General features: G+C 37.1%; 8 protein-coding genes and 2 non-coding genes across 10 annotated transcripts; 4 read left to right on the forward strand and 6 right to left on the reverse strand.

Annotated features, from left to right (window-relative positions):
- The first annotated feature begins 3,008 nt into the window (after positions 1-3,008).
- L201_004164 lies at positions 3,009-3,102 on the forward strand. The gene has a single exon. It is a non-coding gene; the product is annotated as a tRNA-Phe (tRNA).
- Positions 3,103-3,553: 451 nt separating this feature from the next.
- Positions 3,554-5,238, reverse strand: L201_004165 (uncharacterized protein; the record flags this gene model as incomplete). Its single annotated transcript, XM_066219911.1, has 2 exons — positions 3,554-4,930; positions 5,011-5,238. 2 exons carry the CDS (start codon positions 5,236-5,238, stop codon positions 3,554-3,556), a joined length of 1,605 nt encoding a protein of 534 aa, XP_066076008.1.
- Positions 5,239-6,541: 1,303 nt separating this feature from the next.
- L201_004166 (uncharacterized protein) lies at positions 6,542-9,554 on the forward strand (the record flags this gene model as incomplete). Its single annotated transcript, XM_066219912.1, has 6 exons — positions 6,542-7,124; positions 7,204-7,674; positions 7,738-7,854; positions 7,924-8,199; positions 8,273-9,165; positions 9,282-9,554. 6 exons carry the CDS (start codon positions 6,542-6,544, stop codon positions 9,552-9,554), a joined length of 2,613 nt encoding a protein of 870 aa, XP_066076009.1.
- A 301-nt stretch (positions 9,555-9,855) lies between these two features.
- Positions 9,856-11,145, reverse strand: L201_004167 (uncharacterized protein; the record flags this gene model as incomplete). The annotated part of the gene is made up of 5 exons (XM_066219913.1): positions 9,856-10,112; positions 10,218-10,373; positions 10,486-10,718; positions 10,803-10,846; positions 10,921-11,145. The coding sequence occupies 5 exons, from the start codon at positions 11,143-11,145 to the stop codon at positions 9,856-9,858; spliced, it is 915 nt and encodes a 304-aa protein (XP_066076010.1).
- A 901-nt stretch (positions 11,146-12,046) lies between these two features.
- On the forward strand, positions 12,047-13,010 carry L201_004168 (ubiquitin-60S ribosomal protein L40; the record flags this gene model as incomplete). The annotated part of the gene is made up of 5 exons (XM_066219914.1): positions 12,047-12,066; positions 12,186-12,343; positions 12,648-12,739; positions 12,815-12,874; positions 12,951-13,010. 5 exons carry the CDS (start codon positions 12,047-12,049, stop codon positions 13,008-13,010), a joined length of 390 nt encoding a protein of 129 aa, XP_066076011.1.
- A 370-nt stretch (positions 13,011-13,380) lies between these two features.
- Positions 13,381-14,362, reverse strand: L201_004169 (uncharacterized protein; the record flags this gene model as incomplete). The annotated part of the gene is made up of 2 exons (XM_066219915.1): positions 13,381-14,104; positions 14,217-14,362. The coding sequence occupies 2 exons, from the start codon at positions 14,360-14,362 to the stop codon at positions 13,381-13,383; spliced, it is 870 nt and encodes a 289-aa protein (XP_066076012.1).
- A 1,220-nt stretch (positions 14,363-15,582) lies between these two features.
- Positions 15,583-19,009, forward strand: L201_004170 (uncharacterized protein; the record flags this gene model as incomplete). Its single annotated transcript, XM_066219916.1, has 9 exons — positions 15,583-16,581; positions 16,699-16,858; positions 16,925-17,442; positions 17,509-17,820; positions 17,892-18,152; positions 18,246-18,369; positions 18,452-18,485; positions 18,573-18,721; positions 18,819-19,009. 9 exons carry the CDS (start codon positions 15,583-15,585, stop codon positions 19,007-19,009), a joined length of 2,748 nt encoding a protein of 915 aa, XP_066076013.1.
- Positions 19,010-19,592: 583 nt separating this feature from the next.
- Positions 19,593-22,624, reverse strand: L201_004171 (uncharacterized protein; the record flags this gene model as incomplete). The annotated part of the gene is made up of 4 exons (XM_066219917.1): positions 19,593-20,456; positions 20,531-21,755; positions 21,814-22,323; positions 22,425-22,624. 4 exons carry the CDS (start codon positions 22,622-22,624, stop codon positions 19,593-19,595), a joined length of 2,799 nt encoding a protein of 932 aa, XP_066076014.1.
- Positions 22,625-23,722: 1,098 nt separating this feature from the next.
- L201_004172 (uncharacterized protein) lies at positions 23,723-25,975 on the reverse strand (the record flags this gene model as incomplete). The annotated part of the gene is made up of 4 exons (XM_066219918.1): positions 23,723-24,477; positions 24,548-25,036; positions 25,176-25,623; positions 25,814-25,975. The coding sequence occupies 4 exons, from the start codon at positions 25,973-25,975 to the stop codon at positions 23,723-23,725; spliced, it is 1,854 nt and encodes a 617-aa protein (XP_066076015.1).
- A 607-nt stretch (positions 25,976-26,582) lies between these two features.
- L201_004173 lies at positions 26,583-26,653 on the reverse strand. Its single transcript has one exon. It is a non-coding gene; the product is annotated as a tRNA-Gly (tRNA).
- Positions 26,654-26,669: the final 16 nt, after the last annotated feature.

Raw genomic sequence — 26,669 nt, forward strand, 5'->3', positions numbered from 1 at the left:
CAAATAGTAATGTTCCATATAGTGTGGTACTTTGGCAATAATGACTGTCTCATTTTTATTTATGATTACAAACAGGTTAAGATCAAACGATGAAAACATTACAGCACTCGAGATTGACAGGCGGTTGCCCGACTTGACACTTATTGATTGATACAGTACCTAATTTCAACTTATCCACTGTAGATACATGTCTGTCTACAATATTTATGATATTTCACTATAGTCCTGCGGGACGGTCCGTACGCTGAGAAACAACTCTCCCACAAATTCCTTCCAAGCCCTATAGTGTTATTCCCATAAAAGATACAGTACCTCTACAAGCTTTTAATTCAATCGTGATGAGGCGTATTCATCTTCTATGACCGTAGATCAAAGGAGAGTAGCTCAAGAGCGTTACTAAATGGCGGTATAATTTACAAATGTGATTATACTGCTCACCTATTTGGCCCCATAATTTGAGATGAATTCCTGTTATGAAGGCGACAGAGGGTGCGATGAATGAATACAATCAGCTGAACTGTCATCTTTTCACACTTTTTCTGAATAGCTTACAGAATTATCAACCCGATAAGCTTACCTATATCCTCTCACTCATAGGTCTTGTAGGGTCGAAGCGAGCGGCCAACCATTGCCAATCATCCTCGTCGTAATCGGTATCCGGCTTTGGATCGAGCTTTGAGATGCCGTATCTATTCTTGATTCTGATCAACATGAGCTGCAAAAGCTCAATTTGATATTCGGATCCCAATCTCGAAAACCATGCTTGGAAGTAGTTTACGTCTACTACGCAACCTTTGATCCCCTGGTAATCACACATTCTTTCACATTTATTCTGCCCGCAGAATTGAGGTATCTCAAAGTTCTTCATATGCATCAGCGCTTGGCCAGCGAATTCCTTGTCGTGATGTACTGAAGCTAAACGTAGTACTTCTTCTGGTTGGCGTTGTGCGGAAAGGCAGATTTCCGAGCGTATTATCGAGGTCCACTTAATATCACACAGAGTAAAATCCAGAAGTTTGTATAAATCCATTAATAAGTCGAGATCGCATGTCAAATGTTGGAGAATCAGGATTTTATGCGCAGGGCGAGCTGTTGCGACATCTAGAAATGCCTTGACTGTAATGGATGGGAAGTGTATGCTGATCGGTTCTCTATTCTTCTCAGTTGCTGAAGGTGGAAGTGATAGAATATCTGCAAAGAATTTACTGCGAGTAAATTTGCGAGTGTGAAGTAGAGCAAAATGTTTGGTTATAGTCAGCGAAGCAGGAGGACCCTTTTCTTTAAAAGTACGAAAGGAATTACACTCAGCTGAAGGGGATGACAAGAAGGTGAGACATATGTACCTGAATATTGAGAGACCGTAACTGTGTGCCCGAAATTCTACTTTATCACTTGAAATGATGATTACATCCGCTTTTGGGTCGCAATGGTCTGTATCGAGAGTGGTCTCTGGAGATTTTTGTACGTCTCCCATGTTGCAATATCAACTGTGAAACTTGATGATGTCGGGTTTACAATCTACGGTGTGCTAAATGGAGGTGTAAGTAAAAATAGCTGACAAGGACTGAAGTAGAAGAAGGAAGAAAAGAAGAGATTGAGGAGTTTCATCTCGTCCCATCTTTCGTGTTTAGAAAATTATATTCAGGAACTGCATGTTGTGTACTGTGAGCTTTGACCTCTATTGCAATTATCAAATGGTCAATGCGCAAGATCAAATCAAAGTTGACGGTGTCCTTAATGTATTACTGTATATAGCGAAATGCCACAAATGACATTATTGCATCCACAAATAGCGATTCTTCCTTCCTCTTTTATATCATAACTTTCTCCTTCAATACCTCGTATTTTCAGTACGAATCATCAACATGTCTTTAGAAGCAGTTTCAACATCATCTGAAACCTCCAAACCGGTCCTTCATGCGGTCCATTGTGATCCATGTCACGATGTGGCGTTAATCTCGAATGATAATGTAGAATTTCGTGCAAGTAGTTTTCAGTTGTCCAAAATTAGGTAAGCCCTCATTCTTCCCCTTGCTATATACGAGATCGAACTATACATAGGATTCACCATATAATTTGACAATTAGCTGATGTATACATATATACATCCACATCGTTTAGTGGCTTCTTCGCCGATGCTTTCAGCATTCCAGCACAGCAAACGACATTCCGAGAGCCGATTTACCTGGATTTCAAGTCAGAAACCATTTCACACTTCCTCGACCTTATAGCCATCCCATCAGGTTTTTGGAAGGAGTATCTGAAGGTTAGCTCGACATTCACTCCTCACACCCTCGGAGCCCTTCTTTCCCTTGTAGAGTTTGCTCTCTGTGAAGATTCAATCACAAAACAAATTCGCGACGGTCTTTGTCACTCCGGACGAAACCTTCCTTTAGATTTACTTGTGATTGCTTCCGATCGGGATGATTTGGAATTAGCTAAAATCGCCATAGCACATATGGATACCGCTATTCGAGCTCGGCATTTACTACGATCATTCAAGTCAATCTATCCAAAGCTTCGACCCGATTATCAGGTTGAACTCACTGCTCGTCTCTTCCAAAATTGCTATGAATGGCACGATATCAGCATTGAGTTCGATCCAAAATTATCAAACCAATCGAAACATGCAGAAGAAGATCCTTCCAATCGTTCAAATAGCGTCGTAAATTCAAGGGCATTTACGAAACCGATAGAAAGGGAAGAATTACTTGACGAAACACCGAAAAAGTTTAAAGCATGTCGTCGACCGCTGTCCGCAAAACGTAGTCGTAGTTGAAGTGATGTACACGTATGTTAGAAGTAAATCCAATACGTGCTATCAAGCATCAATTTCGGATCGAATGTAACGCTGTAAACAATTATATATTTTATTATAGATAACCAAATGATATCACTGAGGAACGGACTCGTTCCTCTTTCCTTCTTGAAATTTGGGAGAATCTTCATTCGCGGTTAATACATGATCAGCGGGAACGGGTCACATGGTTTGGGGAGATTCCATCAATGGCGACATAGCTCAGTTGGGAGAGCGCACGACTGAAGTTCTCATTCGATTCTTTAATCGTGCGGTCCCTGGTTCGATCCCGGGTGGCGCCACAATTCATGTTCATATCAAACGTTTTAGAATAGTTGTTCTTCATCAGCGGTATATACTTTTAGTATCGGAGTTCGTCCATTCATGGACGTTTCAATGTCTTTTTGCACTAGTGTCCCGAGTATTCTACCTGATATATATGTATAAAGTGGACTTGTCTCGGATAAGCTGAAAAGAGCGGTCAAAATTATACGGTAAAAGGATAGGTTAGTTTGCATCAAATCTATAAAATCGTTAAATTAGGATAATCTATTCAAATAGTGTCCTGAGCTACATATTCCGTTTTTCCATCATCTAAAGTATATCTATAACACGGCTTAGAAGGGTATTGGGCGAAGGTAAAAGTGTATAACCAGATAAAAGAAATGGAAACCATGAAAAGAAGATGTTGAACGTGACATGCTTTTGAACCTGTCAAAAGAGTTTCAAGTGGAATGATAAGATTGAGGAGATGTTCTATAGTAAAACGATGAGACAAAGAGAGATCAAAGAGATCATTCCAAATGAGATATTCAAGATAGGTCGTTCCGATCCACTTTTAGCAGATGTGGAAGATGATGTTGAGTTTGAGGATGAAGTCGCATTGGAGGATGAGACGGTACCGTTTGACAAAGTTGACGTTGAATTACTTTCTGAATTTGATGTCGTTGTTGAATTTGCGAAAAATTTTCTTGTTACAGTTGAAATATCGATATTTGTATAAGGATTAGCGTAAGAAGGGAAATAAGGCATATTTTGATCACCTTGTAAAGGATTATAAATATCTAAACAATATGTAGAATTTTCAGAATAAAATGGCCAAATTTTTTCAGATGGATCTTCAGGTAACCAATTTTGAGCAGCTGATTGTGTCCATGACCAAGGACCAGCTAATTCATGATGTACAGACCAAAAAATCCAACCTGCACCTAATTCATAAACATTTGATTGAACTTCCCAAAATTGTCTCATAAATAAATTAGCTTCATAAGATGAAGTAATATTTGAAATCATTTGATCTAAAGTTATACCAAAACATGATTGATAATCTACACAATATGTATTTGTACCTAAAGAAAATTCACCAACTATTACAGGAAAATATTTTTGAGCTTCTTTTAATGCAGCAGATTGATAACATATAGTATCTAAATGTTCTTGATAAGTTTTTTGATCAGCTCCACCAAAAGCATCATAAATGTGTGTATCTAAAGCGTAATTTGTCCAATTTAATCCTAATGTTGGTTCAGACCAAAAATATTTCCAATTTAATACAGGTTGAAAAGCATCATGAATAACAACCATAACTTCTTTTGAACCTTGAATTATATGTTCATTATTTCGAACAACTTGATATCCTTTAACGTAAAAATCAGCTAAAACATCAAATTTCATTCCGGCAGGATTATATTCTAAAATATGAGGTTCATTTGTTAATTCAATAGCTTTTACAACACCATCAAATTTGTCTTGCGTAACGAATTTTGTCATTTCAGCTAAAGCTTCCATAGCTCTGTCTAAATTTGTGGTATTTGCTTGAAATCCAATATCACCTTTATATCCTGAATGATCTTGACCGTTTTGACTCCCAGGTAATCCATGTAAATCCATCATAACGTCCAAACCGTACCAACTTGACCAATTCAAAGCTCTTTCCAGATAAGGTAATTGACCTTGAATATATGGTTCATATTCCTCTGGATCAACCCATGACCAATATCCCATAGGTATTCTAACTGTATTTAAACTATAATTAGCGAAACGTTTGAAGTCATCTTCTGTGATATAGGTATCCCAATGTTTTTCTAATCTAGTTAGAGATTCGTTTTTGCCAAGTACCGATGTGAAAGTCCACTAAAATTACATAAACATAAAGTAAAGTCAATCTCACATATATCTTCCTGATATAATATTCGTGATGAGCATGTACTTACCTCATCATTGATGTATTGTTGATTCAAAGGAGCTTCATCGAAGAAACTGGGCATCATCCAATTTTCCATGATAAACCATCCTCCTAAATTGACACCTCTAACTTTATCGCCTGCAACCGATCCTGCTGGTACTCCTCCTGGCTCGGTATACCATGATGATAATGCTGAGGTTGTTGGAGCAAGATAGAGGAGGGCCGAGAGTGTTGTGAGTGTTGATAAATTGATCATTGTTGAGAGATGTAAAGCGATAATCGATTATCGCAGGGAGATGTCCAGCAATGGGGCTGAATACACCGAATAAAGATGGTATTTAGTTATATCTATGATGTGATTTGAGTTAACTTGTCAAAAGTCGATAAGTGAGGATTGATTTTATCTTCTAGTTGCCACAAAAGAGTGTAATGTGAAAAGAGAGTGTGCTCGTTGAAAACCAGATGAAACTAGTCTTTTTTTTTATTGTAACATATGGTAAGATAACAGGTTGAAGGGAAAATGATTGATCGGTATTGATCAAAGGTCTGTGTTGAGACTAACAGTTGAGAATTGTTGTTTCAGGTAACAACGAATGATGTAATGAGCGTGTTGTATAGCGACAAAGGACCTTTTGATGCCTATGAGATAGATGAAAGGATACAAAGGATTTATAAAGAGGTGATCGATTGAGATATGTAAACGTATTTGAGGGTGCCAAATATGTAAATTGTTATGCTTTTTGCCAAGTTAATTGTTTGTTTAAATCGATTAAACAGTTTCTGATGTTTTGATAAATTACAAAAAAACAAAGTTTGGAGATGAATCAATATAGGGTATTTAGAGTTACCGAGTGAGCGTATAACGACGTGAAGATTTTAGTAGCACGCCCAAGCAGAAGATGTAGTATCCGCTGTTTCAATCGAGTCTGCGCTTGACTACCTGGTCATCAAGATGTCAAAATGGCAAGTATAAGTAGAAAGTCGCTTCGAGAGCGTTGGAGGAGATCGAAAAGACATCAGCAAACAAGGTCATTGCTGTGCATGGGATAGCATTGACCTGAAGAACGCTTGGAACGCTTGGACCATCCTTGTCAAGTGAAAATTGATATGCCAAGAAAGGTAAAAAGGTCAAATCAAAGGTCAAACACGTCAAAGCATGTCTCTTTTGTTCCCCTTTTATTTTACCTTATTGCTGTTGTTGTCACATTTCAGAAACGTTTCGCGTTTTTAAGCTTGAATGACCCTTGGCAGCCGGGTTCCTGTCCAAAAACCCTGACAGCTTAGAATGGGAATACTGTACTAGCCAAATTAGGTGTGCGTTGTGGCTAGATAGAAATTCGACAAGCCTATACTCCTATTCGACATGTGGCAAATTATTTGTATTGTTGTTCCGCGCGCGTCGAATGGATGACAACATGAGCAAACTACAAAGTGAAAGAATTGAATACTGTATTCGAATAGTCAAAACAACGAAACGTAAGATAGCTTTTAGCTTTGAGCTATATTTATACATCAAGTCCCACAATCATCAATCACCTTGTTGATCGTCTCGAAGCAAGATGTCATCAAGAACTCGAGCTAAAAGAGCATCAATCAGTAATGCTTCAGGAAATATAGCTGAATCATCTACATCAAGATCAACTAGAGGAGGTAGAAGGGCAAAAGCTGAACCGGAAGTAGAAATAGAAGAAGGAGAAGAAGATTCACTTACATTAGGCGGAGAAGAAGCATTGGCATTAGGTGAAATTGAAGATGATAATATAATCGTGGATCAACAAGATCCCGACGAAGGAGAAGAAGAGGAAGAAGAAGATTATGAAGAACCCAAATCAATGAAATCCAGATCTGCGAGAAATGTAAGAGGTAAAGGAGGTAAAGCTAAAAGACAAAGTATTGCAAGATCAAAGAGTAGAGGAAAAGCAAAAGCTGATTCAGCACCAGAAGAAGCTGCAGAACAAGAAGAAAATTTTGAAGATGATGATCATGCAATAGAAAGTAAACCTTCAAGAAGACTAAGAAAGAGTGTTAGTTATAAAGAAATACCGATTGAAGAGCCTGAAGATGAAGATAATGGGGATGATGACGAACAAGGTGAAGATGAGGATGCAGAGGGTGAAGTGGAAGAAGAAGAAGAAGAAGTTGGTAAGTAGCATATCGATGATTTCTTCTTTACTCGTGCAACAATGTAAGCTTATCTGTAAGTTGATTTTTATTGATATAGCACGAAAACCACGTAAAAGACAACCACCTGTCAGATTATCGTCTCAGACGTCAAATATAACACCACGTAAACGAAATTCAAGATCTTCAGTGATGAAAACTACACCTTCAAAATCAGCTAAAAAACCTATAAAGGACAACAATGATGAAGATGTAGAAGGAGAGGATGATGATATCGAAGGAGAAGGAGAAGAGCAAGAAGAAGGGGATGATGACGATGATGATGATCAAGACGAAGATGCAAAAGATACACCAACATCAAGATTTGAAAAGATACCTGGTGGTTCAGGTAGAGGTGGATTTAGTGTTAAAGGTGCTGCAGCTGCTGCAGCAAGAGCAAGATGGGATAAAGTTAGAAGAGAAAAAATTGAAAGAGGTGAAGATCCTGATGAACCTCGTCATCATACATCTTCATCAAGAAAACCAAAAAGGAAAAGAGATCATGTTGTACAAGATGCTGATCATGTGGAAAGTGAGTAGTAATATCATTCTTTTTTTATCGATATTCTCGCTAATGAGATGAAATCGATTTTAGTGGATTCAACTATCACGGTAAAAGGGGTAGAATATAAAGTAGGAGATGATGAGTTGATATTAGATGATGACGAAAAAGGAAATGCAAAAGTAGATGCGGAAGGTAGATTACTAGGAGGTGAGCTCAGATCTCAGGCTCTATGTAATCATAGCCGTGCAATGCTAAAATCTTTCCTTTCATGTACAGGACGTGAATATAAATTAGTGACATTCACTTCAGCAACCCGACGTAATCCAGAAAAACTGTATACAATGACGATAGATGCTGCTAGAGCGTGTGGATATTCAGATTCATTAGCATTTTTAAGAAGATGTCCACAAATACTGAAATTATCTTGTACAGCAGAAGAAAGGCAGCTGTTAATTGATATAGGTAGAATTGCAGGTAATTTAAAGCATAGACAAGTCACTATGGTTTCAGTTAGAAATGTATATAAATTGATGGGTGCTAGGGTAGTGAAAGGTGAGCTGATAACATTCCCAAATTTACTTATAAATTGATCAATGGCTGATATCGATCCAATTCCAATTGATAGGGGGTAAATGGGTGACGGATGATTATTATGAAGATGAATCTTTAGAAAAATGTAAAGAAATGGGATGGGAACCTGGAAGTTTAGCAGAAGATGAAGATTTGATAAATCAACAACAAAACAATAATTCAGAATTAAATAAATTGAATAGTTTATTGAATGAGAGTGGATTATATAATCAAGGAGGATTAGGAAATAATCAAGGTGAAAGAGGAGGTGGTGGTGTAGGAGGAGGAAAATATATATATAGTTTAACGCCATTTTATACAATTGGTGGAATTACAACACAATTTGGATTAAATAATGGTTTTCAAGATCCATTTACAGATGCTGGTTATGGAAATAAAAGACAAAAATTAAAATCTGCTGGTGTAACTTATGAAAATTATTTATATTTAACTTCAAAAGAATCTTTAAGAATTAATCAAGAATTAAATTTAATTAGAAATCAACATTTAAAACCAATAAAACCAAAAAACGGTAATGAAAATGATTTAAATGTTTGGGTTTATAGTAAAGAAAAACAAACTGATCAGATTCCACCTTCCACTAACACCACTACTACTATTAATGAAAAGAAAGAAGAAAGTGTTGAAAGTTATAATAATCATGAAAATAAATTGTTACATCCTGGATTGGATAGAAAAAGAAGTGGTTTATCAAGAGAAGTTACGAGGGGATTAACTGAACAACTTGAAGAAGATGATGAAAAAGAATCAATTCAACCGATACAAAATGATATCGAAATGAACGAGAATGACGATACTTCTGAGCAAGTCATACATAAAGATTCAGATCAACCTGAACTCATCGTTGAGAAACCCAATCAGATAAATTCTAGTTTCCACTGGGGATTAGGTAGTTGGTCTAAAGGAGTAGTGAAAGCTGTATACGAGGTAAGTGCAAATAGGAATATCTTGTCATTTATTCGTTAAATCCTTTCTAATCACCCTGTAAGAAGCGGATCTCATCACTGATACATCACTTGATTTCATTTATGATCTATCCTTAGCCACACACAAATACACCTCATATACCACAAAATACACAACCAACTTCATCGTCATCATACGATAGATTATCATACCAACCGATACTGAATTCTTCTTCTTCTTCTCAATCCTATTCAAACAATTCAATCAAAGGTATATCTAGTGTTGAATATGTATTTGAAAATGATCAAGAGAAAATACAGAATGAAATCAAGGATAAAGAAAAACAAGTATTGGATGCTATAGAATGGGAAAAACAAATGAGAAAGAAAAGAAGGATACAAGTTGTTTAACATTATATCCCTAAGAAGGAAACGAGGAAGGAGGGGGAACGCTTGGTTATTGATTTTCTGGGATTTTGCTGTATATCTCACATATAGTTACACATCTAACTTATGAATATAGTGGTACATGTATATGTTACAGTATATCCAAATAACCACAAATAGGATGATTACCTTTGAGGTTAGAACACCGATCCATTTAGTAAGTATACATGCAATGCAACTGCTTAAAAATACATCTATTCATCTATATACCTCTTCTACTAATCTGTGATTCCAGAATTATTACCACTACTCCTCCAATCTCAGCTTATTTCCCTTTAAAAACAGCTTTTCTTTTCTCTTTAAAAGCTAATAAACCTTCTTGTCTATCTTCAGTATCTAATAAACCATTATAGACTCTTCTTTCTAAATCTAATCCATCTTCTAGAGATAATGCAGTTGATGATGAAATAGCAGTTTTTGAAGCTGATAAAGCTAATGGAGCAGAAGTTAAAATCTGTTTTGATATTGTTAAAGCTGCTTCAAAGGGTGTTTCAGGTGATTTTGCGTATTTATTCAATAAACCTAATTCATCACAAATATGTTATTTGTAAAATGAGAAAGATTATCGGTATTTTTAGCTTTGTCATCTTCTTACGTATCAGCCGAATAATTGAACTGAAAACTAACCTATACGTTCTGCTTCAATACCATTTATATGTCTTCCTGTATATATCAATTCTTTTGCTCTTGAAACACCAATCAAACGAGTTAATCTTTGTGTACCTCCTGCACCAGGTATTATACCAAGTTTAGTTTCTGGTAAAGCCATTTTCGTATTTTCACCTATATGACATAATAAAACGAGGTAGCTGAATCAATTAGAGAATCTCTCTTTATGGATGAGAAAAAATATTCTGTACTACACAAGGGAACAACAAAACAAAACAAAACTCACCACCAACTCTCAAATCACATGCCAAAGATAATTCTGTACCACCACCTAAAGCATAACCATCAATTATACTTATTGAAGGAATTTTAATACCTTCTAATTCTTTTAATAATTCTCTTAACGAATCTAAGAAATTTGATACTTGATTTTGTGACATTGTTTTTCTTTCTCTTAAATCTGCTCCTGAACAAAATGATCCTGGTTGTGATGAATGTACAAGTAATATTCTTGCGGAGCTATATATATGTTTGTGACGTTAGAGTTTCGCAGTAGTTTAAGATAATTATCTGATATGTATATATGAGCTCCTTGATACTCACGCTGATGCCATGGAATTTAGTCTAGCTATACATTCTCTCATCTCCTATAAATATCAAAAGCACAAGGATTCGTCAATTCAGCTTGGACAAGATGTACGCTGCTATTCATCACACTTACGCCTACCATCCTTACACTTATCGCATTCTTCGTTTCTGGTCTATTTAACACTAGACACATCACACCTTCTAACTCTTCATTTGTTACTTTGGCATCCGTGTTTTTCTGTAGATATGGCTGTAAATATGCATGCGGTTCCGTTGATTGAGAAGTGATGAGTGTTCTCCTAGCTATTCTGGAGATTATCGTGGAAGGTAATCTTGGACTTCTTGCCTGCGTCAGCATATAGGGGGACATGGTCAACAAGTCTAGGGTACGAAAGTTGTTTTGGGTCTGCTACAGGATCTATAGCTTGTATATAGCTTAGAATACCATCATGGTTGTCATTATCATCGTTGTCATATAGTTGAACTTGATTATACTCGATACGTCCAACCTCATAAACACCTCGTGATTCAGCATCAAAACATGTAACACATGTGGACATTCCGGTTAACCAATCTTCCGAAAATACAGCAGAGCTTTAAGCATTAAATATCTTACGGAATCAATTCCACATCTTACTTTTTGAAACCCCCAAAATATGCCACATTGAAAAAGCCGTTCTCGGAGTTTGACGGAGTTTCTTATTTCTTTCACTCCTACCGTTCTACCATACAACCACAATAAAACTACCTGCTTCACCATACAAGCTGTACACCATACACCATACACCATACACCATTCACCATACACCATACACCATACACCATACACCATACACCATACACCATACACCATACACCATACACCATACACCATACACCATACACCATACACCATACACCATACACCATACACCATACACCATACACCATACACCATACACCATACACCACACGTTGCATGGCCAGTATGTGCTTGTACTGCTTACTGCATACTCTCACTCACTGACCGATTCTCATTCTATTCTCTCCATTCACTGTCGCCCTCACTCTGCCTCTGCCTTACACTCCTTGGTTTGGTGCTTACACTCCCTCACAATCGACAAAATATCCAATTTAACGATTTCTTGATTTTTGTTGCTTTTTCCATTGATTACCTTACTGACGACTTTGCAGGTACCGTTCAAGGTGAGCTCATCTCTTCTTTTATCATCTCTTTTAGGATATTATAAGACTAAATCCATATTGTTGTCGCTTTACAGATGCAAATTTTCGTCAAGACGTGAGTTTCTATAAGATCAACTATATATAGTCAAGAAGACAGGAATATATAGAGGAAAAAGGATTTGGATGGACTATAGATAGAATGGAAGAACTGATAATTGGATTTTGATATTATAGCCTCACCGGTAAGACTATCACCCTCGAGGTTGAGTCATCCGACACTATCGACAATGTCAAATCAAAAATCCAAGATAAAGAAGGTATTCCACCTGATCAACAACGATTAATTTTCGCTGGTAAACAATTAGAAGATGGTAGAACTCTTTCAGATTACAGTGGGTATCCAAATCTCAATTGATATAAAAGAGGGTTGTTGTTGCAGTTATGGGAGAGGGGAGGCGATTTTGCAACTCGACAAGGGAATTGTTAAAGAAATATATATGTGGGAGAAGTATGCTTCAGAAGCAATCAATATGGGTCAGGCAACACACACAAGCCATCCTCACAATATCTTCACTGCACATGATAGAGATCAGCATAAATGGATATCAGATGGTTAGAACTAGAACAAACAGGATAATGGAAGAATAAACATTCTTCGTCTTGATTTCGTACTAACTCCTTCTCTTCCCTCCGTAGACATCCAAAAAGAATCTACCCTTCACTTAGTCCTCCGTCTCAGAGGTGGTATCATTGAGCCTTCGCTCAAAGTACTTGCCAACAAGTACAACGTGAGTTGATTATATTTTAGCTATTTCATTTTGGAATTAGTTTTCGCTGACTGAGATTTAATGTGCTAAAATCAGTGTGACAAACAAATTTGCCGAAAATGTTACGCTCGTCTCCCACCAAGAGCTACCAACTGCGTGAGTATCTCTTACGAATATACTGTCTATGGCTGTAATGTGTCGACTGACTCAGACCTTCCTTTTCTTCTCATAGCGAAAAAGAAAATGTGGTCACTCATCCCAAATCCGACCAAAAAAGAAGATTAAGAACTAGAGTGTTAGTTGCTTGTATATCATTCTAGCATCTGGTCTCGGGAGTCTTTGTGGGAAGCTTAGGGGTGTATCAAATTGAAAAATATGCATCCTTTCGCTTGATCGATATAAATATAGTCAAATGGATATTGGATAGCATAAGTGAATTAAGGTCTCAAACGCAAGAACTCAACGTGACGAAACGCGAGAAACATCAGATTGTAGTAGCGAAGGCCAAAAGAAAAAACGAGTATAAACACTGACACGAGTAATCAAGGGTCAAATCATCATATGATCGCGGATTTTGTTACATGCTGATTATCACAAATACAAACTGATATTTACATATATAAAGGAACATCTGAGTAACACACATTGAAAGTCGATGTTCATCACCCTCTCCCATGTCGCCTTCTACCAGTTGGAATGATATCAAAGTCGAAATCAGGTGATTCTATGTAATGACCGTCTGACTTGATTTGTGGAATTTTGCTTTTCATATGTTTACTTGGATCAAATGAATTTCCAATAGAAGCCCAATCGTCTTGATTGAAGTTCGACCCAATTGAAGTTGATGAACGACTTGGTGCATTTCTTGTGTGACATCTTAATAGGGTCATTATGAAGAGTTCAGATTGATATTCAGGTGAAAGTTTTGAAAAATCTAGTTTGATTTTTTCCCATTTATCTGCTAAACTTTTGAGGGTTTGGGTTCTACGCGCATTTGAAGCTGCATCAGACACGTACTCATTGTGTTTTGGGATAACAGTATATAAACTTGAAATAGCTTGTTGAGCCATTGAAATATCGTTACGTTCTTCAGCGAATTTAAGTAAATTCATCGGTTCTTTCTCTCCAATTGATTTTATAGCATTTAAAATAGATGTGATCAAATTATCATCACATAAAATAAATTCAACTAAGAGTAAAAGATTTTTGAGCTTTTCGAAAGATTTAATATCTTCAATATATTTTTTGAGGTATGGTTTTGGGATTAATACCATATCAAGGAAAATTGAAATTGTTTCTTGAGAAAAATCTAAACAGATTGGATCTCGACATTTCCCAGTTCCAGAGGAAGGAAGTGGTAGATTAAAAGCATCTTCAAAGAATTTACTATTGATGAAAGAAGTGGTACAACGTATATTCGATCAGCAAACACAGATAAATAGATTGATACGCTGTGTAATCGTTAAAAGAGACATAAGTAAAAATGAGGAAAACCCACCTAACCCTAGATAAATAAAAACTACTAGCTTTCAATTCAACATTATCATTAGAAATTAATGTTACGTCTGCGCTTGGATCACGATGATTCTCGTGAAGTCTTGGCTTCTTTGATGGACCAGCTTCAGAGTTGCGCTGAGATGGCATGATCATTGACCCGATTAGCTTGCTTTGATCGAGGAAGAAATGATCAGAAAATGATTACTATAATCAGATAACGAAATAAATGTGGAAACAAGGTGATCGGTGTCCAAAGGAGTTACTTTGCATTTGCAGTACACTTGAGCATGATCATCAAAATTGGGTCAGTGCGGTGAGCAGCCGATATTCATAGTCCGATAAGATACAGTCAACCAGGTCAAACCACATAGCCGGGTGGTGACTTGAGAAGATCAACCAATTTGAACCTTAATTCTCATGACTCATAAATGTCGTATCATATAATGGTACATCTGGTCTCTTGATATTCCTCAACCTACATGAGCACCAACTGAGACGGTTGCTTCTCATAACTCACCTTGAAATGTGTGCAGGTGTTGCTCTATACAACAGCTGATGTCGAAATGACTAAAATGATTGAATTGATATCTCATCTCAAGACACCCAGGATTTAATTTTGTGTATAAAGAGAGTGATGATGAATGAGCATGGAAGTATTTCCTGACATCGAAGAGGTAAAGGACTCATCAAATCAGATTTCCAGATATCGAATAAACGCGTGAAACAAAAACTACAGCACCCAGGATTCCTAAGTGGTCCCCCACCTTGGTACTAACCGAGCGATAGGTAACTTAAACTGCGCCGATCAGACGAGAGGCGGTGCTTTATACCTTCTATGGCCGTAGATGAGAGTTTTGGCGATATCGGCATCAATATATACCCTTACAAAATTCTGAGGGAGGAGGAGAAACGGAAGGGATCTCCCTTTTTTGGCTACTAGCCTGTTACCAAACGATGTATTCTCACTTCACTCTCACAGGTATATTTGATTGTCCTCTGCTAAGCAATCTACCAGTTAACATATGACAAGGATACTCGATGATAGTAACCCTTCGTGATAGCAGATGAGTAAAATAATCCTGGAATTGTGGGTTGAGATGACTTTCACCGGTGCCACATTCCGATCGTTTGTCCCGATACCACGTGTTCTGACGCGAACGAGAGAGATAAGTTACTAGCTGCAACAACATGAATTACCGGATACACAAAAACAATAACAAATGCATTCTTCAAATGATGTGCAAGAGTGATTGGCTTTTCTTCGTTTGAATAGCTGAACATATATTCTCAATACACATAGTCAGATAGTACTATAGGAACTTCCGAATCTTCCATGATCTTTCGGCGGTTGTAGAAGGAGAAAAACCATGCCAGCAAGACGTCAATATTCATCAAGGAATAAAGGACATTCAACGGCCACTTCAACACCTGCAGCGTCAAGTAGAGCAACTTCAGCTAATTCTAGAGATTCAAGCTCACTGTCACCCGCCAAATCTCCTGGAATAGCTGAGCTATCTCAAGTCGATGAACCTATAGACGAAGAAATTGAGCCTGACGTCGAAGAAGAAGAAGAAGAAGCAGTAGACCCTGAAGATGGGGAAGAGGTAGAAGATGAGGGCGATACGGTAGAAGTCGAGGAAGATGATGAAGGAGAAGAAGGAGAGAGTGAAGATGATGAAGATGATGATGGTGAAGAAGAAGAAGAAGACGAAGATGAAGAGGATAATGACGAAGAAGCTGAGGAGGACGAAGATGGAGAAGATGATGACGAAGATGAGGATGAGAACGAAGATGAAGATGAGGATGAAGATGATGAACAGAAAAAATCAGATAGTAAGGAGGAACAAATACCTCAAATAGAAATAACGGAAGACAGTCAAGAAGAACCTCATGAAATAGACCTTTCGTGTCCCCCTAAATTGAAATTCCGATATCCACCTTCAGTGAAAGATATAACGACAATATCAGAAGAGGAAAAATCGTTCAAAGTAGCTAGATTTTTAGAATGTCAAGTATCCGGATGTGATTGTGAAGGATTAGAACCTCCTTCAAAGCATGAAATAATAATCTTATCCCCGTCTACGCAAAAGAAGAAATCTCAAAATGATGACGATGACGATGATGACGAAGAAGAGGATGAAGAGGATGAGGATTTAGATAATGACGAATTAGATGGCGATATAAGCATGATAGACAATTATGAAGAGAGAAAAAGAATATGGAGAACCAATAAAGGTTGGTGGAAAATTTGTGGGAAGTGTAATCATGGTTGGCAAGGTCAAGGTCATGTTTTCCCAAAAAACCTCGATTCATCTGAGAGGAAGAGGAGGACAGCAGTTGTAGGACGTATAGAGGAGTACTTGGAGGTGAGTTGGCGGTGCTGCATTATGCTTGAGTTACAGCACAATCAAACTCATTGTACCTTTAGGGGTACAAGATCTAATCAATTGATCTGCTTACACGACTTCTCAATAATTTTATAGGAAGATGGCCTACTTCTGACGTTTCCAACTCCTGAAACCGAAAAAACGGAATCCCTATATAAACAATTACACCACTTTGTTCGTCCAGCAGGAAAAAGTACAACAGTACCTGCATTACCTGAACCTGCAGTTTTGACTTCACCTCGAGCCAAAACATCAGGTAAATCGCTTCATGATAGAGCAGAAAGTGAAGGTGAAGGTGATATGGATATGGACATGGATATAGATATGGAACTAGACGGTGAAGATGGAGAACCACCTCGTAAGAGACATAAGAGTGGATCAGCTGTACAAAGTGGTGATGAAGAAGATAAAGATAACGATGATAACGATGAAGAAGCAGATTCATCAAAAAAACCACATAAACATGGTAAAAAGAAACCTGGTAAAGTACCTGGTAAAGGTAGAGAACCACGTACAGTAGTTAGAGGTCAACATGGTATAGTTTCAATGGAAACTGATGCAGATGGAAATCAACATTTAGCTGGTCAACCTGATGAATTGAAACCTTCTGAAGAAGATGATGGAGAAGAAGAAGAAGTACCGTTATCTAAAAGACCTGCAGGATTAGATGAACAAGAAAGAAAAAGAAGAACAGAAATTAAAGAAAAAGAAAAAGAGAAAGAAGAAGAATTAATGAGAAGAATGGCTAAAGGTACAGTCACAAATATCGAAAATGGTAATAAAGGTATATCAAGTAATCAAGAAGGTATAGATGTAGAAATCTGGGAAGGTGTAGAACTGGTATGTATCGTCGAGACCACTGAGGCAATTAGACGCAATAGCTGAACATGTCATTTTCTGATTCAGCCCAAATTACCATTACGTCCAGCAGCCATCGAACAATCGAATAAAGAAATTATACTACCTGTGGTATCATCCCGAGAACCTACTCAAGTAGCTACAATATTATTAATAGGATTGAAAAATCTATTCCAACGTCAATTGCCGAAAATGCCTAGAGAGTATATTACGAGATTGGTTTTGGATAAAAATCATATAAGTATGGCTATAGTTAAAAGAGGCTGGAAAGTTGTTGGTGGGATTTGTTATAGACCTTTCGAAAGTAGAGGTTTTGCAGAAATTGTTTTTTGTGCTGTCGATAGTTCTGAACAAATCAAGGTGAGTGATGAATGATTGAGTAAATTAGCTCTTCAAAAGAAAAACAGGTACTTACATAATAGCATCAATAGGGTTATGGATCACATTTAATGAATTCGTTAAAGGATCATGTAAAATCAGCACATCCAACGATAAATTATTTTTTAACTTATGCAGATAATTATGCTGTTGGATATTTTAAAAAACAAGGTTTTACAAAAGAAATTTCTTTCCCAAGAGAAAGATGGGTAGGTTATATAAAAGATTATGAAGGTGGTACAATCATGCAATGTAAAATGTTACCAAAAGTTAAATATATGGAAGTTCATCAAATGTTAGCTGATCAGAAAGCTGTAAGTTGTAAAAATCAAGCTCAACGAATGATGTATTTTGAAGAATAATCTTGTGCTGATTTTTCGATATTCTTTCCAATTGGATAATTTCAGGCTATACTGGCGAAAATTCGTACGATATCAAGATCACATATAGTTCATCCTGGATTGACCATATTTAAAGATGTTAAACCTGGAGAAGAGGTCAAGTTGACGAAAGATCAAGTTCCAGGATTGGGTAAGTCAACAACCGACATTGAACGTTACCGTTCTTGTGAGACTCGCTAATCATGGTATGTATGAAAACTTCGACTTGTTAGCTGAAAGTGGTTGGAATCCTGATTTGGATGATATGTAAGTACTAATTGAGCTTGGAGTATTTTGTTTTCTCTCCAAAAGAATGAGAAACTGACTGTGTATATGTTTGTTCATTTAATGTAGAATTCGACAACCAAAACGTAATCCACATCATGTTGTATTACAACTTGTTTTAAATGATTTACAAGAAGAACAATCTGCATGGCCATTTACGAAACCTGTTGATGGTAATATGGTTCAAGATTATTATGAAGTCATAAAAGAACCTATGGGTGAGTTTTGGAATTCTGTTTTTCAAGTTGATATACGGTATTTAACTTGACGTGGGTAAGGATGATCTAACTTTTTTATTTGAAATTTACAATTTAGACTTATCAACAATGGAATATAAATTAGAAAATAATCATTATGAATCAGTTGAAGATTTCGTTTCGGATGCAAGATTAATTTTTGAAAATTGTAGACAATATAATGGTGAAAAATCTACATATACAAAACAAGCTAATTTATTAGAAAAAGCTTTAGATAAAATTTTAAAGAAAAGACAATCTGTATTATAAGAGAATTTTTTATTTTGGATTCGTTACGATATCATTATCATTCGATATAGTAAATCCATATCTTCAGACCATATCATATTGTCGCATTGTATTTTCACTGTAAATCTGTATTATGTACAATACATCAAGCAAAATAAAATGCGTCACCCACAGATGAATCCTCAGATGCAATCATATGACTGTTGCATCGACACCAATTGGGTCCAGCCATTATAATGCGTGCTATGCTATGTTATGGCCATAACACAGTGTAAGTAAATAACCAAAAATCATGAGACCAATTTTTCCACAAGCAAGCTTTAAATAATGCATATTCAATGTGATATATACGTGAAATGAAACATGAACATCGCTCAGTTTCTCCCTTACAATTCTGACGATTCCGCACTGCATGAAACTAACATGATACGTCCTAACTTTTCTCATCTGTCATCTTGAATCTGTATATATGAAAATTTTTTTGAATCAACTCCAAATATCCCAGAAATCGCTACCTATTTATACTATTGAGCGTATATGATTTGTATGCATGTATTTGTGTCCTTATGATACAACATCAAAAGTTCTGTCAATCAAACCTTCTTCAATCTCTTCTAACAACTTTAGCATAACTTTTATTATCAGCATTACCATTGCCATTTCTTGATCCAGAAACGGACACGGAAGAAGCTGAAATTGGAGCTAAACCAATTGGTATACCATTATTTATACTAATTTGAGCTAATTTAGCTTCTATTATATCTTCAGCTGACATTATACCTGAATTAGGAATGGATTTATTGGTATTTACTGATGAAGGTCTACTATTACTAGCTATACTGCTATTATGTCGAGAAGAAGAAGAAGAAGAAGAAGGCATTGAAGGATCATATAAAATAGGTTGTGTTTTAGTTGGTAATCTCCTTGGGAAATCTGGGTCAATTTCTGAAATTTGATTCTGATTTTGGTGAGATTGCGAATGATGACTATTACTTATGGCAGATACAGGTGTACATGATTGTTGTCCAACTCCTCCTCCATTACTGGAATTTGGTCCAGATATAATCGTTATTTTAGGTTGTTCTTGTCCAACTCCATCTCCATTCAAGCTTGAATTTCCCTTATTGTTGTTGTACTGCTGTTGTTGATATTGAATATTTTTAACTGGATTACCATTCCAAACTGATTCTGAAGGTTTGATCTTGACTCTTTCAACCTGCATAGGTTCAGCATTAGTCCCTTGACCTTGTCTAAGCAGAGGTGGAAATTCAGCTGGATTGGTTCCACCCATAGTGGTTGGATTATGACCGTTGGTACCAGGTACAGGTAAAGGTGAAGGATGATATGGTACATTGTTAGCTGCCCAATCAGGTCTTTGAGGTAATTGATGCTGCGACGATGAAGGTGGTGCTAATTGTATAGAGCTTGTTCTTCGAGATGACCTAGACGATGCACTTGTCGTTGATGACTGTCGTAATCTCGTTAGTGACTTTTCACTAGCACTACCAAGTCCCCTTCGCACCAGATCAAGATGAAACTCACAGGACTATGGGCTCGCATATTTCTTCTTTGATCTGTCCCCGGTCCTCCCACACCTAGACTCGTCAATCCATTCAACCCTTGACCCTTCATCGCCCTCTGCCTGAAACCCGGACCTTGTGTAGCAGGATACATAGCTCCTAGTCTGACACTACTTGCAGCTGACCGAGTGCTGGTGGTTGATCCTCTCGAATGAGGTCTTGAACCATCTTGATAAGATCTTGACGATATACTACTTGAAGCAGAACTATGAGGCTGCATAGCGGGTCTCATAGGCGTAGGCTGAGCGAGCGGGGGATAACTACCTTGTCGGTAAGGCGGTATAGGAGGGGGAGGCGGCAGCGGTTGAGGATGCTGTGGGAATTGTGGAGTAGGCTGAATGGGTGAATAACCATAAGATGTTGGGTAAGGTACGCCTTGCGGAATCATCGGCATCGGTTGTTGCGACGGTTGAGGCGGAACAGGCATCATCTGTCCATGATATTGCCATCCTTGTGAACTTTGTTGTTGCATAGGAACTATCCCGTACGGCTGTTGATTTGGTGGTATTATCTGACCAGGGTAACCGCTATTTTGCTGTATATGTCCCTGGGGCCATCCAACTGGTACAGGGTACCCATTTTGTTGAGGAATCATATAACCATTTTGCGAACCATCCATATAAGTCGGGTAACTCTGCTGTGATGATATCGATTGGTTAGGTGGATATCCTTGCGACATCATGGAATAGCTATTTGAATCCATTTGCTGTGGATACGGTGGATAGCTAGATTGATAACCATAAGCATTTGGTTGCAACTGATATTGGTTTGGTACATTTGGATTGGTAGGACTATCGTTAATCGGCGGAGGAACATCGGGCTCAGGTTTAGGTGGATGATATAGTGATGGATAGACTACTTCGTATTGTTGATATAGCTGTCTGGGGACAGGATCTACCTCGTCATCAACCACTTGAGGCTGTTCACCGACCTCCACTCGTTCAAGTCCAATCTCAACGTTATCTTCCGATTCTCCTGATTTTCCATATATCTTTTCTCTAGCTGCAGCGTATGCCGCTTCCCTTTCCTCCAAGGTTTTCCACTTGGGTCCTGACGATGATCCCTCGGCAGGGGAAGAGCTACCAGAAGCAGATTGGGCTGGGGCTCTTTGCATTATTCGGAACTTCTGCGTCTGTGAGTTTGAAGATGGTGCAGCGGGCACGAGCTCGGACAGTTTCAATGAAGAACTATAGATATATGATCAGCTTAAGTTGTGTTCTGCTATTGACGTGATACGAAGCTTACCTCTTCTCGTTGAAATCGCCTAAAACGCCAATGATCATTCCACCATCTTGGTTTGGAACAGCTTTCAATCCGTACCATTCAGCTGTTTTGTATACTAACATTCTTTGAAATTTACTGGTTGGAGTTACACCGATATTCATACTTGAGCCTAAAGCAGCCATGAGCGACGTTGATATTGTAGGTGTTTGGGATGTATAATTCGATATATGAGGTATCTGACCATTTGTTAATTTGTTAATAAAAGCTTCAAACTCTTTTGATAAGACTAATAGAAACATTCTATCTTTTGATTGTAATGCAACTTTCAATTGTTCTTCAGATTGTAAATTACCAAAACCAATTTCAGCAGGATGTGTTATACTTGCTGTAAATATTGGATTGTTGTTACTTGTTGAATTGGTTGTTTGACTTAATAAAGATATTGTAGTTGGATTAGGTGAAGGTACATTTGATGATGAAGAAGATGCTAAACTAGGATTACTACGACTATCTGCTGTGGGGGTTATACGACTAAATGGATCAAATAGTTAGGAATCAGTTGTCTAAACTTCGAGAACAGTGAATATGCGGTTGCAAGATGATTGTTAGGAAACAAAGAGAGATCAAATTACCCATCAGTATCATTTTCTAAAAGCTCCCTGCCATCCTGTATATCCTGTGAATTCTCTGCTAATCTAGATTCTCCACCATTTTCCTGTTGAGATTCAGGTAACGAGAAAGGACCATTGGCGGCAATGTTTGAAGCTTTGAGATTCAAAGAGCTGGGTTTAGGAGTGGCTAAAGTAGGTGAAGAGATGTTTGGAGGTTGCATTACTAGAGAAGAAGAGGTATTAGTAAGCTGAGAAAGCAAAATATACGATTTTTATGTAGTATGACGTTTCATCGACAAAACAGTATGAATGAGGTAGGAAAGTGAATAGTCTGAGAATGAAAAGTTACTTTGCATTTGAATATATCTTGATGAAATTATAGCTGACAAAGGAGGTATTCTGAGAACACTACGGAAATGATGACGGAATAAGAATGATAGAAATGTAATGAACTCACTATTCGTTTGTAACACTGACATTGCGGTTGAGGTCTAATCTAGTTTCAAGGTGAACAGCTGAAAGATGTATGATTATATTTGATAGGGGAATGGGATAGATTTCTTCCTATTATTGATTATAGGTGACGAGATGTTACCTTCAGATGAAGGGAGATTTTATCGATATCTACACACCATGCAACAAATCGTTACGGCCGGCTTGGCTAATTTCTGGATGGTGACCGGATTCTTGACCCTTTCCTTCCTTTGAGCTATATACCCTTGTCCTATATCCTAAGAGACAGGTAAGATGTAAGTGTAATGTTGTTCCCACAGCGAGTGGTTACAAATAGAAAAGAATAGATATGTAGAACGATAAATGATGAATGATGTATCAAGGTGAATACAAAGTAGGTTAGAAAGATGAATGATAGATTATAGACTACTAGAGTTACCGCTAGGCACTGAATTTACATTTACACGCGACATGACTACAATGACGACTACGACTATACGATCTACTACCACTACTAACTAGTGGCATCATCCCATGGTGTATTTTACGGGAATCGGATTGTCAAGTTACTCAGTTATATTCAATGCACGCCAATATTGGGAAGCTGAGGTTGACAGGTGACTGTATACATATGATAAAGTATTATACTTGATTCCAAGTCGGGTATATGAAACAAGTAACAATCAACAACACAAACTGTCCTTGTCATAGTATTTCTTCAGGGGTATCGTGTAAGAACGGGTATAAAAAGATACAAAGTACAATAACAGTATTAAATATAAGACACAAAGCCTACCCTACACCCCCTCAAAGCTATGTATGTAGCGAATGATACAGATAAAACATACAATATGTCTTTAAACCTTTCACGCTTTAACAGCTACTGTCCTTTTCCTCCTTACTCTTGGACTACTAACAGTAATAGCTTTTATCCTCGTACTCCTTGTTTTTAGCGGTATAGTCTTCTTTTCAGATATCGAAGCTGGTAACAAATCCAAGTCCTGGAAAACATTTTGATCTTTGATCTCCCCAAACTTATGGTTTTTCTTTTTCAATGTTGATTGCGATTTAGTAGGACTTATTCTTGAAGTATTGAAAACTCCCCATTCATCGTCAACCCAATCATTTTCTTTGTCTATAGCTACTATATCATTCGTCTGTTTATTCTCTTTACTAACAGCTGGAAAAGAAGCGATTTTTTCGTTATTTATACCTTCTTGACTGGTACTTGCGGATAATTTATCGTCTTTAGCGATTTTGAAAGCAAATAAATTTCCTTTACCAGGTGTGGAATTTAACCCAGTCAAAGGTATATCTTTATCAAAAGATTTTGTTTTTTTACTTGGACTATCAAATGCATTTGTCCTTCTTTTACTTGGTGACCAGGGTGTAGGTGGTGTAGGTGGTGCATCACTTAATTCTGAATTTGAATCAAAATCTAAAGTCTGACTTGATTTTATCGTAATCTTTGGTCTCGGTTTCAATTTAGAGGATGGAATAGGTGAAGACGGTATTTGTTTAAATTGGTATTGCGATTTGGAGGGTGATGAATGTGGTGAGGCTGTTTGTCTAGGTGTAGGTAATTGCACTGGTTCATTCAATTTATCAGATTCTACCAACGCTATAAAATGAACAATCGAATAATCAGCATAATTATTTATTTATTTTCACTACAAAGATATAAAACTCACGTTTAATGACCTTGGGTCTACCTTTACCTTTAATAGGTCTAGGTTTGGCGGTAACGATCATTTCACCATCTAATCTTGTTTGAGTTTCCCAATCTGATGGTTTGATTGTTCTCCATTCTTCTTCAACTTTTTGTACCCATTTGTCAGTTTCACCTTGAATATGATAATCTATTATACCTTCCCATTCTTTCGCTGCAGGTGGTGTAGCATTAACAAACACTACTATACCTTTTTTATTTTGTCTTTTGTTTTCTGAAGGTGTATTTAATGAATGTACAGATTTTGCAAATTCTTTAACTAATCTTTTTAATCCATGTACTTTTAACGACGTTCCCATGATGAGTAATAAATCAGGTTGACGTGATAAATCGTATGTCTGTAAAGAACCTATATCATCACCTAATGGATGCGGTTCATCGTAAAGTACAATAGACGGACGTAATGTTCCTACAGAAGTTGCTCTTGCTGAACGTGCCATACGTGATTCACCTATAAACACAAGGGGCATTAGCTTAATATGACTGGACGTTACTACAAAAGAATAACAGTCTTGGATTTTGCTTGGTGAGGGAAGGATGAGTTCAATCCGGATATGAGATCGTGCTCGTTTATATGAAAGAAAACTTACATCTTTCTAAACAAGCAGGACATTCAGGAGCTTGACCTAACTGAAAAGATTTTAACCAATCTTTATTTGTTGGAAAATCTTTTTGACATAAAATACATCTAACTCTTTGTAAATCACCATGTAATTCAATATTTTTAGTTTCTTTCTTTTTAAATCCTTTACCTCTACCACCAGATTCTAAACCTAATCTTCTTTCTAATCCATCAACATTTTGTGTATATGATCTTAATAATTTTTTATTATTATTTAATTTTGATATAAATTCATGTGTTAAAGTTGGTTTTGCTTTTAAACATTCTTTATATAATTCAGCAATAAATGTATAAAATATTGATGTAGTTATTGGATTTGAAAATAATCCACTTGAAAATAATTCTTTACCATTAAAGAAATGATCAGGATATTTTGATTTTACCAATGAATATAATCCATCTGCTGATCGGAAATCCTGGAATAATGATTAAATAAACATTGAAGCAGATAAATCAGCATCCAGTTCTTCGGCTTCTCTCATTTCTACATATATATCACTTAGTAGATGATATATCCTTTGTCGAATTACATATGACTAGACGTATTCTCCTATTCTTCCTCTTTTCATTGACTTTCCTTTTCCGCGTCCACAATAAAACACTTACAGGTATACCACTACTACAACTTATACCCGCACCACTAACTACAACAATACGTCTAGCTTTAGCTATAGCAGTAGAAACATCTGATAATTGTCTTCTGGCTGTAAAGTCTTCTGGTGCAGTTGACGATAGTAAGTGATCCAAAGGAAGATGCGTGATTGGCATTGTAATAATGTCAACAAGATCCTTCAACAAGATTTTAAGGTTGACGAGGAGATCGATTGGTTCTCGAATGAGATACTTATAGCTTGAAGAGCCAAGAATCTCTTTCAAGAATTCTTAAAGTCAAAAGCAGGTTGAAAGAGAAAGAAAGCGAATATCAAGGTGGAAGAAAGGTTGTTTGTTGTTATATCGATTCCACCATGGATTGATCGACTTGTTGTTTTCGTTGAAAAGTGTCGAAATGTTCAAATTCTCCTTTATTCTCTTCTCTTCAATCTCGATTGCTGATCAAAACTATAGCGGTTCAAAAGATTCAATTGTTTTCGATTGATGAAAGAATGAATGAACGTATGAATCAAAAATCAAGGTTGAATGCTTTTGTTTGTATGTAAGAAGTACTGCAAAATGAGAATAAAGTAATGTTTAACAAATTAATGTTTGATGTTTCGTTTAGTTTTCCCTCTACCCTTCTTCCCTATTCACCGTTCATTTCATCATCCCCTTCCTTTTACACTATAAAAATCACCCGAAAAGGAGAGTCGCGTCTCCATCGGACGTGTTAAATCAAATTCATTTGTAGTGCACACCCCACACCGAAACCAAAAAGAAATACACCGTAAGGGAGTCGAACCCTTGCCGCTACTATGGCAAAGTAGCATGATACCGTTTCACCAACGGTGTTTTCGGATGAGACCAA

This window comes from Kwoniella dendrophila, chromosome 5 (assembly GCF_036810415.1).
Source record: "Kwoniella dendrophila CBS 6074 chromosome 5, complete sequence".
Taxonomy (NCBI): Eukaryota; Fungi; Basidiomycota; class Tremellomycetes; order Tremellales; family Cryptococcaceae; genus Kwoniella; species Kwoniella dendrophila.